We start from the raw sequence: 17,625 nt of genomic DNA, 5'->3' as shown, positions 1-17,625 counted from the left end.
AAAAAGAAGAGAAGTGAACTTTAAATCCAAAGATGAAGATTAAAGATGAAACGAAGGAAAAAAAACATCAAAACTTGAGTCATTAGATTTGGTCAAAACTGCAGCTTTGGTCTCGTCTGAGCAGAATTAATCACGTTTTGTTTAAATTATCATCATTTTTAGTCATTGATAAATCAGCCAGAACATTAGGACCACCTAAAAAAATTGACATATCAGGCGGAAAGTGAACAGTTTGTCCTGAAAGTTGATGTTAGAAGCTGGAAAAACGTTCAAGTGGATGAACATGAGAGACACGTTAGTGGTTTTAATGTTATGGCTGATTGTTTTTTTGTTGTTTTTTTTTAAGTACGGTGTAAAAATGTAAAGAAATTAAATATTTGTCTTGAAAAAAGTGACAGAAAAAAAGAACTTTTAAACTATTTAACCATCAAATCCGTTTATTGCCCTTTGTGTTTATTTAAAAAGGTACAACAAGTCAGCGAGTTAAAACTCCACCGTTTATCTTTATACACATCTGATGCAGCAGCAGCAGCTCGAGGTACAGTCAGTCACAGAGATTAAAACACGAACCCGACACGAGTTAATGCACAAACATCACAATCAGTTCTGCGAGTCAGTTCCAAGTCGGGTTTCAGGGTAAAATTCAAGGCAGAGATTCTCGTCAGCGACACGTTAAGTCGAAGCCCGAAGGGTTTGTGAGTGATTGCGTTAATAATCTGTCAGTTTCCTTCACATTTTTACTGTTTGTTTTTGGAGCAATTTTCTTGTGAAATCGTTCCAATCAAACGTTCTGCAGGTGAAAACAGCTGTGATGCAAAAAAATAAAAAACAAAACAACAAAAAACAGAAGAGGCATTAAAAAAAAAAAAAGAATCCGCTATTAAGCTCTTTTATTATTGTCCGACAGTTTAAAAAAAGAACAGTATTAACAGATGGAGCTTTGAGCCACATCCAATTTATAACCTTTGCATCGAGCTGAATTCATGTCTGCAGACACAAAAAAAAAAAAAAAAGATTTTATTCAAATTTGACCTTTAGCATTGGTTATTTTTTTGCAGTAAAATGAAAAAAAAAAAAGGTCTGTTTCGTGCATCCAGCGGATCAAACGTCCATCCTCCTTACGCAAGGTGACGTTTTAGGGAGGAAATTAAAAGAAAATCCTTCGGTTTTTATGAAAAACTGACAGAAGTTTGTAGATGCGGGACTAGAATAATGTGTTTTAACACTTCTCCCTGCAGGTAATCCTTCCTGTGAATCTGAAAAGCAGCTTGGTTTTAGATTTTGGAAAACATGAGACTCAAATATTAACAGTTTTAAGAACGACAGAAACAAAAACTACAGCTGACACAAAAGGAAATAAGTCTTCCTACGCAGCAGGTGGCAGTATTCTGAATTCTTCATTGGGAAAAGGGGGAAACAGGAACCGTTGTATAGACAAAAAAAAAAAAAAATACTCTTGTGCTTCAACTGAACCGGTGCAAACGTTGTGTTTCCTTTCTATCCGGGCGTCTTTGAGTTAAAAAGAATAAACATTTCTTCATTTGGACGTTCGATAACACTGTCAGGATGTGCTATTCTAACTCTTCAACATGTAGAGTTATATCCAGGTCAGTTTACATTTACATGCTGTGCAGCTCGTTTTTTTTTTTTTTTTTTTTTTTACATATATATATAAATACATGTTTTCTTCTGCTGCCCAGATGAAGTACTACCATGTGTTCCCTGCAGGAGGCAGCGATGAGCCCGTTACGATTTGAAGCGTGAGGTGAATTTCAAACCGTTTTTTTTTTAACCAGCAAAAATAATACGTCAGTGAGGAAGAAACCGGAGTTTTCACGATGAGGGAAGAGAAGTTTCTGTTTGTCTTATTCCATTAAAACGTCGTCCTGGACTCAGTGAGGAGGCTCATCGCATTCACACGTGTGTCGCCTCCGTGATGAAAAGAGCAAAACCGTTTTGTCTGCAGCCTTTTTCACAGCGTCAACTTCCCGATGCTGTGACCGGAGGTTTGGGGCGAAACCAGAGACTCAGACGAGGAGATGTTTAAGTGATCTTCTCGTGTTGGATCTGGTAGTAGCAGGCCTGGAAGAAGGAAACACTAATGACTTAAAGTGTCCGTGAACTCGTACCGAGGTTGTGTTTATGTGAGCGTGGTGTTGTGATGCTCTGATGTTTTGATGTTATGATAAAATGTTGTGTTGTATTTTGATTGTTTTTTTTTTTTTTTTTTTTAATTATACAGTAAGTGTTGTTTATGTATCTGTATTATATTGTACATGTGTTGTATGCTTATTGCCTTTTTTACATCAAGGCCAGGGGACTACAGATGAAAACTAGCCTTCTGGCTAATTCTGGCTTTTTTAACCATGGGTAATCATGTGTTCTATGAAATTGCACTGTCCCTTTCTTAAATAAACAGTAAACAGTGTTACCTTGAGGGTGGTGAACATGATCCCATGCTCTCCGTGTTGGACGCAGGGGTCCATGAGGTCCTCGATGAGACTCACCTCCGAGCCGAGGTTCCTGATCCTGAAAAGGGAAAAGCAAAATATTTGTGAGCAGATCTGTTTAAATGTTGCGTTGGCTTCCGCGTGGGTTTGCAGCGCTGACCGAGCTCTTAGCACGACGTAGAGGAAGACGGGGAAGAGGTCGTCCATGGACCACAGGAAGTCCTGCTTCAGCAGCGACTGCACCTGCTGCGTGATCTCCTCGAAGGTGAGCTGGATCACCTGCAGCTTGTCCGAGGGGGTGAACGTCGTGCTGCGAGAGATGAAAAAAAAAGAAAAAATGAAATAAACCTGGGGTGAGAAGGTGTTTTTCCGCAGCTGTGCATGCTATGCTAGCTTTAAAGCTCCACCTGATCTGCTGGAGGGTTTCCACTGCAGAGGCAAAGCAGGCGTCTTTGGTGCTGGGCATCACCTGCTGCTTCTCCCCCAACGAGGCCGGGATGGAAATGGGCCAGAACCTTCTGGAAACGCCACAAAAACAAAAAAAAAAAAAAAAAGATTAGCTCAGCGTTAGCTTTGTCGTGTTCGTTTACGGCGCACGACCTACTGCTGGACGCCGAGGAAGGCGAGCAAGGCGAGGTCGGTCTGCTTGTTGAGGCGGAGGACGCACTCCCAGTACACGTCGTCCTCCTTCTCCTTGTCCAGAGCGTAGAGGGTGAAGAGCGGCGGGTAGAGACGAGGCAGCAGGACGGGAAGTAGCAGAGCCGAGCTGCTCACCACACGGCTGGTTAAAACAAACAATAAGAAAGTTTAGGCAAAAAAAACAAAACAAAAACCAACCATTTTATATCTATAATTCGTTAGTGTGTACCCAGGTTTCGGTGAATCCGGTGGGGCTTCGCCCTCTGAGCTCGGCTCCTTCCCGTCCTGGAGGCTGGAGGACGGTTCTGGTATTAGGCCGCCCTCTTCTGGAAGGTCCGGGAACAGAAATCTGAGAGAGAGAGAAACAAATTACAGTACCTCCAGGGCTTATTTGTTTCTTTTTCCTTCGTGCAGTTTGCGCTACCTGACGATCTGGAAGATGCGGTTGAGGTAAGACTTGATCTCGTTGACCGCCTGAGGCAGGAGGCGGCGGTTGGCTCCCACGCCCACGTAGGTCATCCTGTACACGGCCACCAGGGTCTCCACCAGCCGGCCCAGCGGGTGGAGGGTGGTGTCGCACGCCTGCAGGGTGGAAAATACATTTTTATTAACGTTAATAATTAAGGGAAATACTCATTAACCCTCCGGAGTCGAGGGACGATTTAAGACGATGCAGCGTCACTGAATCTCGGTTTCAGCTTTTATTAAAAACCAGTTTTATATTGTGTTGATAAGTACAACTAGACTTATAATAAATAATTTATGCCACACTTGAACGGTGAACAGGGAAACACTAGCAAGCAGAGGTCGCTAGTCAGCTTCAAACCACCACCTTTCCCCTTTTCCTATTGGTGGAAAAATGCATCCCATCAGCCAATCAGGAAATGGCGTGTCAACGGTTGCTAAGGAAGAGTTGTTGGAGTGACTGCTTTACTGCATTTTAATGGAAATAGTTATAAATAGCTTTGTTGTTTGCTAAATTCATTCACACACTTTTGAACTTTTGAATTTTACACCTTATATTTACATTTTAAGTTATAAAAATGGTTCGTTAAACACGTTCCCTACTCAGATTTTCTGGTTTTAGTCTGGTTTTAGGTCCCCTGTGTTAATAAAACCAAAAACAAGGCAACAATGGAAACCATTTTTAAGATGAAATACTAATTTAAAACCAAAAGTAGTCGATTATACTCTGGACTCTAGAGGGTTAATATCTATAAGTAGTAAACTTCAGGGCACCAGCCTGTCACCAGGGACCAAGAATCAAATTAACTAATAAAGATAAAGAGTCTTGAGCGCTGCCTTTTTCCCCTCTGAAAGAAACGAGTTAATGAAGTAACCTGCTCACCTGGATGAGGTAGAGGCGGATGCTGTTGTACCTCTCCATGCTGACGAGCCCTTCGTGTTGAGGGATGACCTCCAGACTCTCCAGCGTCCGGCTGTGACTCCGAGACAACATCTCCGGACTTCGACACACAAACACATTGTATATAACGTCATTTATTTTATGTTATGTTGCTCACTTAGCGGGAAAGCGTCCCACCTGTCGTGGATGTGCTGCCGGGTGGTGGTGAGGGCCACGGCGATGTTCTCCCACGCCCTCGAGTTGTCTCCTCGGCCCGGAGCGTCGCAGCCCAGCTGGCTCCAACACTCCTCGAACACCTCCTGCCACTTGTCCTCGGCGCTCACGCACAGACGGCCCAGCTTCCTGCACAGGACTCACAAAAGTCAGACAAACCTGGACCCGGACGAGGCTTTTTTTTGTTTGTTTTTTTTTGACCGATGACCTTACACGGCTCGCGTCTTCTCCTTGTCGCTATCGAACAGGTGCGGTTTGAAGTAGGAGCCGGTGACTTTGAGGCCGGAGCCCCACTCGCCGCTAAAGGAGCCCTCCAGGTAGTCGCCGTTGGCCATGGTCAGCACGCCCTAACACAGGTTTAAATATATATATATATATATATATAAGCATCTGAGCTTCCTTTAATTCTTTAATTAAAAACATAAAATGAAAATGGAGTCACCTTTCCGCTGAGGGTCCAGTCGTCGGAGAACTCGCCTTCATACGTGGTGTCGTCCTCGGACACAAGGATCCCAGTCCCCTTGAAGAAAAAAACGAAAACAAACAACTCAGTCACGTCTTTTTAATTTCCTCTCCTGCAAATATGTATCTGATTAACGGAGATTCATTCGTCGCACTGTGTTTTGATTCAATGAACTCATGCTGCCCCATCATGAGTCGAGAAAAAAAACAACATTTTATAAAATTATAGAGAAAATATCTAAGAGTTCAGTTTGGGTCAAAGATTTGTCAGAGAAGCGTTTGTTTGGATCTTGTTTTCTTTAAGGTAAGATTAAGATCTTTGATTAGTAGTAGGACCTCGAAAAAATAAGCATCATCTTTGAACTGGAAGTAGTTTTTGAAATTTATTTCACTGTATATTACAATTTCGAACAGGAAACAATGAAATCCCAACGTCCTCAAACGTGTACGTGTGAATTCGTTATATTTTCATGTCACATCAAACTAGAAAAGTTTAATAAGCATAAATAAACAAGTGCATTGACCCTTCACTACCAGTACATGGCAGATAAAAGTGTCTCAACCTAAAACGTGACGTCCCCATATGAGGACGCCGGGTCTCAGGAGGTTAAAATCAAGCTGGAAACTGTTTATATTTATTTAAACTGGGAAACAGAGGTTTTTGTTTATTGCCCGTGCAGCTTTGAGCTCCTCATTTCCTTAAAGACGAAGCACGTTGTGCACATTGTCCTTTTTGTCGCTCACCGTCATCTTATTGTCTTTAAATGCTCCCTCGTAGTAGAGTCCGAACTGGGTGACGACCACCCCGGTCCCCTGCCTCAGATGCTCCTGCCACATGCCCATGTACTTTTCACCTCTGCGAACAAAAAGCCGCGTTATCTCGCGTTCTTAAAAAAAACTCCCGGTGCATTCCCTTCCCGGGTAAAAGGAGCGTACTTGGTGATGTCGTCGAAGACCCCGTAGCCCGTCTTCTTGTCCTGCAGCCACTGGCCGATGAAGACGCTCGGGGAGGACGTGTTGAGCTTGCCGGTGCGCAGCATGCCGTGGCCATGGCGCATGCCGTCCTGGAAGGACCCGTCGTAAACCTCGCCGCTGGCGTACCTGCAGCCAGAGGGCGGGACGGGCGTTAGCTCACGGCTCAGCTTTTAAAGGACATGTGTGGTAAAATAAATCCAGACGGACCTGTACGTCCCCAGTCCGTGCATCTTCCCGTCCTTCCACTGCCCCTGATACTGATCGTTCTTGCTGAGCGTCTTGTTCGGAGCCACAAACTCCCCGAAGCTGCACATTAAACCAACATTAATACACAATGTTTAATTAATACATAATTAAGCTGAAGACACCACTGAAGACGAACCAGGGACTCACCCGTCCTCCAGGCCGTTCTTGAACGTCCCCGTGTAGATTCTCCCGTCGGGCCATTTTAAAACTCCGCTAACAAACGATGGAAATCACTCGAGTTAGAAATGTTTGAATTAATAATAAATACTAGACAGAGGTGCAGCGTCCAACCTGCCGTTGGGTTTCCCTGAGAGCCAGTGACCCTCGTACGTGGCCTCCTTCAGGCGCCCGTCCTTGTAGAAGGTGTAGGACGCCGTCCTGGAGGACGGGGGCTCCAGCTTCTGTCCGGCTCCACTCAGAGCCTGGTCCACCGCCTGGTTGATGGAGCGAAGCCACTTCGCCTGAGAAGGAATAAACTCTGAGTCCCTCTGAACGCAACATTTGCAGAATCGAACGTGAACGAATAATTAAACATGTAATAAAATAAAGATTAAAAATAAAAAAACAACAACAAGTTTGTCCTTTGCATGTTAAAAAAGGAGTGGGAGGAAGTCCAGACTAGTCGAGTCTAGAGTCATCAATAATTAACCCACTTCAAAAGAATAACAATAAATAAAATAAACCAACTACTAATACTATAATAAAACAAACAGGCATCAAGAGAAGAATAAATAAATAAATAAAAACCCTTCGACCCTAGTGAGGATAAATAAATAGATAAATAAACAAATAGAAGATGAGCATAAATAAATAAATAAAATAAATAAATGAATAAATCAGAGGAAGATGAGAAATAATGAAAGAAAGAAATTGGTAGAAGATGAGAATAAATAAAATAAATAAATAAATTAATTAAAACGTCATCCTAGTGAGGATAAGTGGAAGAAGATAAGAATAAATAAATAAATAAATCAGAAGAAGATGAGAACGAATAAATAAATAAATAAAACTCCCCTCAACCCTAGTGAGGATAACCTGTAAAAGATGAGATGACAATAAATAAATAAAATAAATAAATGAATAAATCTGAGGAAGATGAGAAATAATGAAAGAAAGAAATTGGTAGAAGATGAGAATAAATAAAATAAAATAAATAAATAAAAACGTGATCTTAGTGAGAATAAGCGGTAGAAGATGAGAATAAATAAAATAAATAAATAAATAAAACTCCCCCCAAAACACTAGTGAGGATAACCAGTAAAAGATGAGATGATAATAAATAAATAAATAAATAATTAAATAAATGTCAACCACAATCAGTTTTAATCAGTCTCATCTTTGTGCATTTTTTTAAAACCCTGTTTTTCTTCTTTTTCTTAACCTGCTCCATGTTTCAGTTCCACGTCTTTACACCATGAACCCGACACACAAACTCTTCTCCTCGTTGTTCTCACTTTTACATCCTCAAAATAAAAAAAACTTGAGAAACAGTTTCACCTTCTCTGTGGAGGACGAGGCCAGAAGAGTGAACGTCTCCTCTGGAGCGATCACCTTTAACCCGTATCTACACAAAGACGAACACAATCACACAAAACCAAAGAACTTTAAATGACCTGCTGGTTCAGATTAAATCTAATTAAGAATAAATAAATGATGAATAAACTCACAGTCCTGCAGACTCTTCCTCTGGGAGGGGCTCCACCCACAGCGTTGCCACGGGGAAGATGTGATGAGTGGAGAACTGGAGGAGAGAAAGAGTGAGAGAGAGTGTGTTTATTAAAAGAGTGATAACGTGTTTAAAGCTTTTAATGATCAGCCTGAGTTCATTTAAAAATAAACGTGTTTCATTTCCTCCTCTCAGCCTCAGTCTCCTGGTTCTGTTACAGAGAAACAACGAGCAACGAGGGAGGAGGGAGGAGGGAGGAGGGAGGAGGGAGACTACAGGACGGTGCAGACTAGAGAGGATGGAGGGAGGATGGAGGGAGGAGACAAACAGGGAGGAAGAGCAGGACGGGGGGAGGAGGGGGGAGGGGGGAGGAAGCTGCTGAGGAGAAGTGAAACTAAAACTGTTTATTTGAAACAGTGAAAATCACTTTAAAATGTGACTGAATGTTTATTTATTTATTTATTTATCTGATGTTTTAATGTTAATTTAAATTTACAAAATGAAAAGTCAGTTAGAGTCAGCTCCTCCTCACAGGGAACCTCCTACAGAGCAGGCAGAAAGGAGGAGGGGGAGGAGGAATAATAAGGAGGAAGAGGAGGAAGAAGAGGAGGAATAATAAGGAAGAAGAGAAGGAGGAGGAAGAAGAGGAAGAATAAGAAGGAGGAAGAGGAGGAGGAGGAAGAAGAGGAAGAATAAGAAGGAGGAAGAGGAGGAGGTGGAGGAGAAAGAATAAGGAGGAGGAAGAGGAGGAGGAAGAGGAGGTGGAAGAAGAATAAGAATAAGGAGGAAGAGGAGGAAGAATAAGGAGGAAGAGGAGGAAGAAGAATAAGAAGGAGGAGGAAGAGGAGGAAGAAGAGGAGGAATAATAAGGAGGAGGAGGAGGAGGAACAATAAGAAGGAGGAGGAGGAGGTGGAAGAAGAATAAGAATAAGGAGGAAGAGGAGGAAGAAGAGGAGGAATAATAAGGAGGAAGAGAAGGAGGAGGAAGAAGAGGAAGAATAAGAAGGAGGAGGAGGAATAATAAGGAGGAGGAAGAGGAGGAGGAGGAGGAAGAGGAGGAGGAGGAGGAAGAGGACGAGGAGGAAGAGGAGGAGGTGGAAGAATAATAAGAATAAGGAGGAAGAGGAGGAAGAAGAATAAGGAGGAGGAAGAGGAGGAGGTGGAGGAGGAAGAATAAGGAGGAGGAAGAGGAGGTGGAAGAAGAATAAGAATAAGGAGGAAGAGGAGGAAGAAGAGGAGGAATAATAAGGAGGAAGAGAAGGAGGAGGAAGAAGAGGAAGAATAAGAAGGAGGAGGAGGAATAATAAGGAGGAGGAAGAGGAGGAGGAGGAGGAAGAGGAGGAGGAGGAGGAAGAGGACGAGGAGGAAGAGGAGGAGGAGGAAGAATAATAAGAATAAGGAGGAAGAGGAGGAAGAAGAATAAGGAGGAGGAAGAGGAGGAGGTGGAGGAGAAAGAATAAGGAGGAGGAAGAGGAGGTGGAAGAAGAATAAGAATAAGGAGGAAGAGGAGGAAGCATAAGGAGGAAGAGGAGGAAGAAGAATAAGAAGGAGGAGTAAGAGGAGGAAGAAGAGGAGGAATAATAAGGAGTAAGAGGAGGAAGAAGAATAATAAGGAGGAGGAGGAGGAAGAAGAGGAAGGTGGCGATGAAGCTAATGAGGGAGGAGACCAGAGGTGGTGGTGGTGGTGGGGGGCAGGATTATATATGTGTGGGCGGGGTAATGGTTGGGGGGGGGGTTATATATATATATATATATAAATATGTGAGGGGGGGGGGGTTCTGTGCTGAGATGTGCCACCAGCCTCATACTTACTAGGTTCTTACAAGGCGCCACGCCCTGACAGCACGGAGGAAACAACACAAACGCTTGAAACACACCAGGTTACACCCTCTGAAACATGGCCGCCTCTTTTTTAAAGTGTGTGTCTGTGTGTGTGAGGCTCTGACCTGAGCGTGGACCAGGGCGTCGTTGAACAGGATGAACCAGTTGACGGAGAACCTCCCGGCGTTCTGCAGCGTCAGAGCTTTGTTGCTGCTCTCACAGATGAGGCGGCGGTGAGGTTTCCTCAGAGAGTCCTGGCCACGAACAAGGAGCCCGTTCACTGACTGACTGACGCTGGTGTGACGCCCACCGCTCCAGGAATTAAAACAAAAAAAAAAAAAAAGGACTTACCGTCATCTTCCCGGGGAAGCTCTTCCAGAAGTGGAAGCTGTACTCGGCCTCTTTCCTCTTCCTCTTCAGCTGGAGGTCCAACGACTCGAACTTGGAGCAGCCGTCGTGAAGCTTCTGGTAGTCGCTGGAGCTCTGAACACAAAAAAATCACATTAAATATGTTAAACTTGTACTAGTTCTATATATAAAATGAATAAAATAATAATAATAATATTATTAAATATATAATAATAAAAAATGTCTAATCAACCAAAGACTGATGCAGTACCTCCTCAGATCCACTAGGGGTCGTGGACTCTACCTGTTCAAGATGCTATAATATTAAACTAAATTTATAAGTTACACAAATTGTAAATAAAACTCATTAAAAACTATTAAATCTCTCTTTAAGAAGGCAGTTCGTCTTTATATTCTCGTCATTTTAATGGCGAATTAATAAAGAAAAAAGGCTTAATTCCCAGAAACTCCTCAGAAACTGTGACTTACTTTTTTTTTAAATTAAATAAATGTCAAACATTGGTAAAAATGAACCCTGCTGTTGCACATATTTATACATAAAATGTATAAAAATTGTCTAATCAACCAAAGATTTTGGGACCCTACCTGCAGTACCTCCACCGACCCCTAGGGTCTATTGTATGATTTGTAGCTGTGAGGTCATAAAGTCTTCTCTGTGTTGTTCAAGTACCACTGAAAATTAGCATTTGTGCTAATGCTAATGCACCAATGTTGATTAAAAGCTACAGAAGTGGAGATTTTTTAGGCTCATTTTAAAGTTTAACATTGTAAAATCATGGATATTTTTTTATTGGAAACCACCATGAACCGAAACCAGATCTACTCAAATCCTTCAGAACATCTCATATAATCATATCGACATAATAAAAATATAAAACATAACAAATAATAGAAGACGACCCTTTTCTACCCACCACTTCGAAGCAGGTTGACAGCTTCAGCAGCACTCGGTCGTATTCGTGAATGTGGCGCGTCGGGAGGTAGAAGAGCGCCGCCAGCAGGTCGGCCATGGGGGGGTTCTCCTCGCTGCACTCCGTCAGCTTCTGGAGCAGCTCGGGACTTTTCCCGAAGAAGTCGCTGCGAGAAAATAATCGGTTTAAAGCAGAGGAACATTTCATAGAAGAATTTGTGCCCAAATTGTACTTATTTGTTTTGTAATGGAAAATTAATTAACATAAAGTTTTAGGTTTGTGGCTGCGTCTTATTCTGCTTCATTTAGACCCGTTGTCCTCATAAGTGGACGCTTTAGTCGGCCCTCTAGTGGTAGCAAAGGGTCAATACATTCATTCATTCTACAGCCAATTCACGGGACAAATATGGACAAAATCTCATCAGATTTTATGGTTGAAATTCGGTTATTTATGCTTTTAAACGTTTCTAGTTCGATACGACGCGCAAATTTAACGAATTCTATCGATAACTAGCCTCAACGTTGCTAATTAGCATTTTGGCGAATTATTGGCGTTCGAGTTGCAGAAGTCGGAAAACAAGATGGCTGCGACAATGAAAGCTCTTCCCTTTATATTTACATTTTTTGAGTAACGTAAGTTTTTATACTTAATATTCAAGAAATATTAAAAATGCAAGATAAATCTTTGTGTCTCAGGAAGTTAGACTTTTACCTAATTCACTAATATGGATAAAATATGGAGTTCGTTAGTGGGTGTGTACTCACAGGGAGGGTTTGGTGAGGGTCTGGAAGCCCCCCATCACGTGGAAGTTACAGACAGCGCTGCAGTAACTAAAAAAAAAAGACGAGTGTTAGGACGGAGCGAGACAGGAACGGGAGCTTTCACCCGTGAATGAAAACACACTTGTGGTAGGAGTCCAGGAAGATGCTGGTGTGGTCGAGGATGAGCAGGTTCTTGACCTCGCGGCCCCGGCGCAGGCTGGCGGTGAGGCTGGCGGCGTGCTGCCCGGTCAGGTGACACAGGAGGCTGAAGCGTCCCGCCAGCACCTGGAGGAGGTCGAGGAGCACCGGGCCCAGCGTGGAGCTCAGAGACTCTGGAGAGAAAAGGGATTAAGAGTGAAATAAAGCAAAAGGAGCTGAATTTAAAAGCTCCTCTGTTCCGTGCTCCCACCGTGCTCCAGCAGGGGGCGTATGATCTGAGCCTTGACGTTGCTCAGCTTGCAGTAGAGCTTCCGCTCGGCCGACGCCAGCTCGTGGAGGCTGGCGATGAAGCCCATGACGTTCCTGTCGGAGAGCGCCACGCAGCGCCGGCCGCCGGCGAACACGCTGCTCACGTAGCCCAGCTGAGAAATAAATGAAACGAATAAAAACAGGCGCCGACGACACGTGCGGGAAACCTCCTCCTCCAAAGCGAAAGTGAAGCTCTTACGTTCATGCAGAAGGGCAGAAGAACAGGCTGCTGGGTGTAGCCTCCTCCTTTCCCCTCCTCCTCCTCCTCTCCGTCGTCCCCCTTGCCGCTGCTCCTCCCCCCCTCCTCCTTCTCCTCCTCCCCCTCCCTAACCTGCATCCCGCTGTAGTAAATGATGGGCTGGATGCAGTCGCCGTCCGCTAACAGGACCGTGTGCCTCTCTCCGGCGCTCACGTCCCAAACCCGGATCCCCTCCGACAGCTGGATGAGGAGGAAATTAAAAACATTATAGTGTTTTTATGTGTTTGAGTGTGAAGCTGGGGAGGGAGGGAAGAGGGGGGGGTCCTCACCTTGGCGAGGCGGGGGACGGTGCTGGGTGACTCCATGTGTCCGAGCTGCCCCGAGCTGTTACTGCCCCACGAGAACACCTGGAGAGTGCAGCGGTTTTTCGTTTTGTCAGGTTAGATTAAATCACAACTAGTTTTATCAGGGGGGCCCCTGTATTATGAGAGTTACGGTAGTGTAGTTTCTGATTCACAAGGGGATTAAGGTCACAGATGATTTTATTACAATAATTGCAAACGTCTGACTGACCTGAGACTGAGCGGTGAGAGCGAGGGAGTGATGAGCGCCCGCCGCCACCCGCACCACCTCCTTATTGTTCAGACTCTTGATGCAAAGCGGCTGCAGCCTAAAAGAATAAAAACTGTAAGAAAGAAGAAAAAGAAACAACACTATAATATATGAATCCCTGAGCCGTGTCCTACCTGGCCAGGTTGTCCCCGTGTCCCAGCTGTCCCTGCTCGCCGTGGCCCCAGCTCCACACCTCCGTCTGCAGGGTGGGCAGCACCTCCTGCGCCTCGGGCACGGCTCCCCCCAGCGGGGTGAGGGCGACGGCGCGCATCCGGGGGCGGCCGGCCTTCCTCAGCAGCCGCGGGGACACTACGAGGAAGGAGGAAGGGAGCGCGGACTTTTAAACGTGTTTAACGAGATATTTGTTTGTTTTTTTGAGGAGGTTAGGGAAGCATGCCTGCACAGAGACGGCAGCCGTTATAACACACAGCAAACACATGACGAAGAGAAACCTGCAGGCGGCAAAAAAAACAAACAGTGACACCGACTTCCTGGAGGTCTGATCCTAAAATAAAACCGTTTCCAGTCTGTCTGGATGTGCAGGTTTTGGCTTTTTAAATCCGACTTAGACAAGTAAGACGACAGTTTTTTTTAAATCACACTTAAAACCATTGTTCTAAACCAGGTAAAGAGAGTTTAAGCGTGTCTCTTTTCTCTGATTTGAAAAACAAAATCATGCAACAAAGCCGTGCACACAAGCTCGGTCGCACGGGCGCACGCGGAGGTGCACTGGGCGTACTTACGCAGCAGGGCATAGGAGGAGGATAAGAGGTGAACAGCGTATCTACCCTGTGAGAGGAGTCCTGGCAGAGAGAGGCGGCGCCGCAGACCCTCGGCCTCCTCCTCGCGGATGTCCCCCGTGCTGGAGCTCTTCCTCCCCTGCATGGACTCCTCCTGCCGGACGCGCTCCGCGGTGTTGTCGCCCGCCGGGAGCCTGGAGGCTCCGGAGGGCAGGTAGAAGTTCATCATCTTCTTGAGGGACAGGGCCTCGTAGGTGGAGGCGACCCGCTCCCCGACGGCGGAGGCGCAGGACGACACCAGGTTGTTGAGGGCCGACGTGGGGGCGGAGGAGGAGGAGGAGGAGGAAGGCTGGAAAACGATTTAGCATCAAAAATCAACCTTTGAGTGGTTCAACAGCTGGTTTCGCTGCACAAGCATTTAAACGTTCTCACCAGCAGAGCGTGTAACCCTCCTCCCGTCGTCTTAGCTTCCGCCTGCGTGTTGTCTGACAGTTTCCTCAGGTAGTCTTTAACCGCCTGCTCGTCGGGGTAAGGTGAACTCTTGGCGCCGCTCCCGCCTTTAGACTGAGGCGGTAGCTCCCCGTTAGCCAGCGACGCCTCCCCCCTCTCAGAGTCCTGAGGGTTGGACGGGTGAGAGGTGGAGTCGGGTCTTTCTTCAGGCGCAGCGGAGGAGCTGAAGGTGGAGGTGTAAGACGGGAGCACCGGCTCCGACGGCGACGTTTTGAGCCCTGGCGTCGGGGCGGGCGCCTCCAGCCGGCTCTCGTCCTCCGTCAGCTCCACCCCCACCGGGCAGTAGTGGCTGTCGGAGATGATGACGTGGTCCTCTTTGTCCGTCATGGTGTAGAGCAGCTGGTTGCACTGGCCGCACTTGTCCACCGGCGGGCGCTGCACGTCCTGGGGCCCCAGGCGGCGCACCAGAGCCAAGCTGTGCGAAGCGCCGCACGCCACCTGCAGCACGTGTCTCCCGGCCAAGTGTTCGACCTTCTGCGGCTTCCAGACGGGAAAGGACGCGGCGCTGAGGCCCAGCTGGCAGCCGCTGCCCCAGGCCCAGACCTCCCTCTGGGCCGCCAGCGCCAGCGTGTGCTTCTCCCCGCAGGCCAGCTCCAGGACCGGCACCGTCTGCGGGGGCCTGGCGTCGGCGTCCAGCACGGCCACCGGCGTCGGGTTGGGGACGGTGCTGAGGCCGGAGAGGCCGCACTGTCCGGAGCCGTTGTCCCCCCACATGTGGACGCCCCCGTCCTCCGTCACCGCTCCGCTGTGGAAGCTCCCGGCCGCCACCGACACCACCCTCTGCCCGCCGAGCGCGCTCTCCAGGCTCGGCCTCGCCAGCTCCGCTGCCTGACTCTGTTTCCACGGCAACTCCCCGAAACTGTACACCTGTCCTCCTGGAGTGAAGAAAACACACCTTTAGTTTCTTGTCATCTCTTGGTGCAGCAAAAGCAATAAAAGTAGTGTCACCTTCCAGCAGGAGAACGCCGTGCCGCGTACCCAGAGCCACCTGGAGGACGGGCCGGGGTAAGAGCAGCCTCTCGGGGGTGATGCCGTACGAGTAGCCCCTCCAGGTGTGGAGCAGGCCTCGCTCCCCGCCGCCATCCCCAGAGCTGGTGGGAGATAACAACACTTTAGAAACGGACACCGAATGCGGTTTTCTCCCTCTGCCCCACGAGACTGGCTCAAAAGCAGAAGGAAGAAGAAGAAACTTGAGTCAGATGAGACAGATCTGAGGCGTGTGGGCGGCTGACAAAGCACAAACAAGTGGTCAAACGCGTCAACGCGTCCTCCACATTTTTGGCCGGAGCTGCTGTTTTCACTCCTCCTGTGCAGGCAGGAATTAAAAGCTGAACAAAGAGATGTTTTTGTGGGTGAAAGCAGAAGTGAGCACAGCTCCGTCCGTAGGCGCTGTCACATGGTGATCAGCCAGAATAATCCCCTTTGAGTTAGACCTACCTCTTCCTCTGGGTTTCCATCAGTGGCCTTTATTTCTCCACCACCACCAGCAGCAGCATGTTGGACTCTGGACTTCTGCAGCTGTGGCGCCTGAATGCAAAGCTACAATCCAAAGACAAACACATGAACAGCTGCTGTCTCATACGTGGCCGTGGAGTCTTTCTGATTCCACCGGCTTTAATGAATATTAGGGGAGAACCAGGAAGAAAAACCCCCCTGCATCAAAAAGCAACAGTTTGTCAAAAATGAAACCACAATTACTTTCATTTTCATCTTCTATTCTACAACGTTTACCTCCACATTCGGGCCGAATTCGCTTAAAAATGTCTGACACAAGCAAAGAAAAAGATCCCACGGAAATTATGTAGCATCCACCCCCTGACACTGCTGCTAGAAAACCCAACCTAACACTAACCAGAGCTAATCAATCAGCTAACTAGCCAATGAGCTAGCACAAACCACAGGGGTCTCGGCTCGTTTTTCTTCACAAAACGCTTATTTTTCTCTTACCGGCGCCGGATCTTGTCCCCACTTCTTACGTTGTTCACCTAAACAGGACAGACACACACGTCATTTGACTCATTTAGCAGCTAAACGTTGGTGTTGTTGACACTCAGGAGCGAAGCTAACCTCGAAGATCGCCTCTTAGCGCTGAGAGCGACAATGACAACAACGGGGCTGCCTTAAAGGGACACAAACTTCCTTCTAGTAGAAATGAAATAGTGAATAATGGTGAACATTATATCATAAAATTAACCAAAACGTCTTATTTATGTTTTTTTACTGTTGTTGTTTATTACGTAAAAACATGTAAATCAATCTAAATGTACGGTTTACATGTGACAGCGGGCTGAACTCTACAAACGACGACAGAGTGAGACCTCTTACTTTTTCTCTGCTCTACGGCGCCGCTCGGTCACTGCTCTGTTGTTGGAACAGGACCTACGGGATCCGAGAAGCACCAGAATAGACGGAACGCGAAGGCACAAAAGCGAACAAATGCTTCGACGCAACTCTTAATGACTTCAAAACTTGACTTGCAGGTATTTTCGAAGTCTTTATTACCACTAAGGAACTTCTGTCATACCATATTCTATCCAGTTGTACAATAGCTTACCTTACCTACCGAATATTATTCCTATCCTATGTATGTACTGTATATTCTTGTGTCTTTGTTTCTTTGTTGATAGTAAGCCACAATTATTAAGAGAATAAGTAAACACACGGGAAATAAATCAAATCTAGTTAAAAGTTATTATAGTTATTATTATTGGTATAATATATTTGCTCAAAATTATTAGTTATCAAGGAAATGGATGTTGGCTTATTGAGTCAAAAATAACGATTATGGCTCAATAAGATTATTAAGTTCAGCGTTTATTTTATAACATCCTAATTCAATATTACTTCACAGTCAAGATGTTTTTACATTCATAACTATAAACAATGTTAAAATAATCCAATATAGACTTTCATGAATCTGAATTTTTATTTTCATTCACAATGATTAGATACTATGAAACATATCTTGTACTGTTAAATATTTTAAACTTCCGAGCAAAAATCGTTTGCTAACTTTTTAATCTAAATTATGCTGTAAAACTTTCAGAATAAAAACACAGAAATAAATCTGTTTTACTAAATCACAATTATGAAGCAATTAAATTATTGTGCATTTTGACACAAATGACTTTCGTTACTTTTCTGACCTGGTGTGTTCTCAGGTCAAATTCACATAACTGAGTAGGAGATGAAGAAGGTTACGTTAGAGTCAGTAGAT

General features: G+C 45.5%; 1 protein-coding gene across 3 annotated transcripts; it reads right to left on the bottom strand.

Moving 5' to 3' along the window:
* Positions 1-419: 419 nt before the first annotated feature.
* als2b (alsin Rho guanine nucleotide exchange factor ALS2 b) lies at positions 420-17,062 on the bottom strand. Of its 3 annotated transcripts, XM_047576770.1 has the most exons (34): positions 16,356-17,062; positions 15,846-15,947; positions 15,357-15,499; positions 14,331-15,283; positions 13,902-14,247; positions 13,293-13,467; positions 13,120-13,216; positions 12,876-12,953; positions 12,547-12,786; positions 12,289-12,460; positions 12,022-12,211; positions 11,883-11,948; positions 11,122-11,284; positions 10,190-10,321; positions 9,964-10,092; positions 9,830-9,853; positions 8,019-8,092; positions 7,849-7,915; positions 6,643-6,812; positions 6,499-6,564; positions 6,313-6,411; positions 6,067-6,231; positions 5,875-5,986; positions 5,111-5,188; positions 4,882-5,015; positions 4,633-4,797; positions 4,438-4,555; positions 3,514-3,671; positions 3,319-3,438; positions 3,055-3,231; positions 2,858-2,968; positions 2,611-2,760; positions 2,433-2,529; positions 420-2,082 (listed from the first exon to the last, which is right to left on the bottom strand). In XM_047576770.1, exons 2-34 carry the CDS (start codon positions 15,863-15,865, stop codon positions 2,044-2,046), a joined length of 5,028 nt encoding a protein of 1,675 aa, XP_047432726.1. In that variant the 5' UTR covers positions 15,866-15,947; positions 16,356-17,062; the 3' UTR covers positions 420-2,043. The 3 variants fall into 3 exon arrangements, with proteins under 3 accessions (XP_047432726.1, XP_047432727.1, XP_047432728.1); XM_047576771.1 differs by lacking the exon at positions 9,830-9,853 and having other exon boundaries at positions 16,356-17,061; XM_047576772.1 differs by lacking the exon at positions 9,830-9,853 and having other exon boundaries at positions 13,947-14,247; positions 16,356-17,059.
* Positions 17,063-17,625: the final 563 nt, after the last annotated feature.

The sequence above is a fragment of the Mugil cephalus genome, chromosome 23 (assembly GCF_022458985.1).
Source record: "Mugil cephalus isolate CIBA_MC_2020 chromosome 23, CIBA_Mcephalus_1.1, whole genome shotgun sequence".
NCBI lineage: Eukaryota > Metazoa > Chordata > Actinopteri > Mugiliformes > Mugilidae > Mugil > Mugil cephalus.
This window is presented reverse-complemented; position numbering and strand designations above follow the sequence as displayed.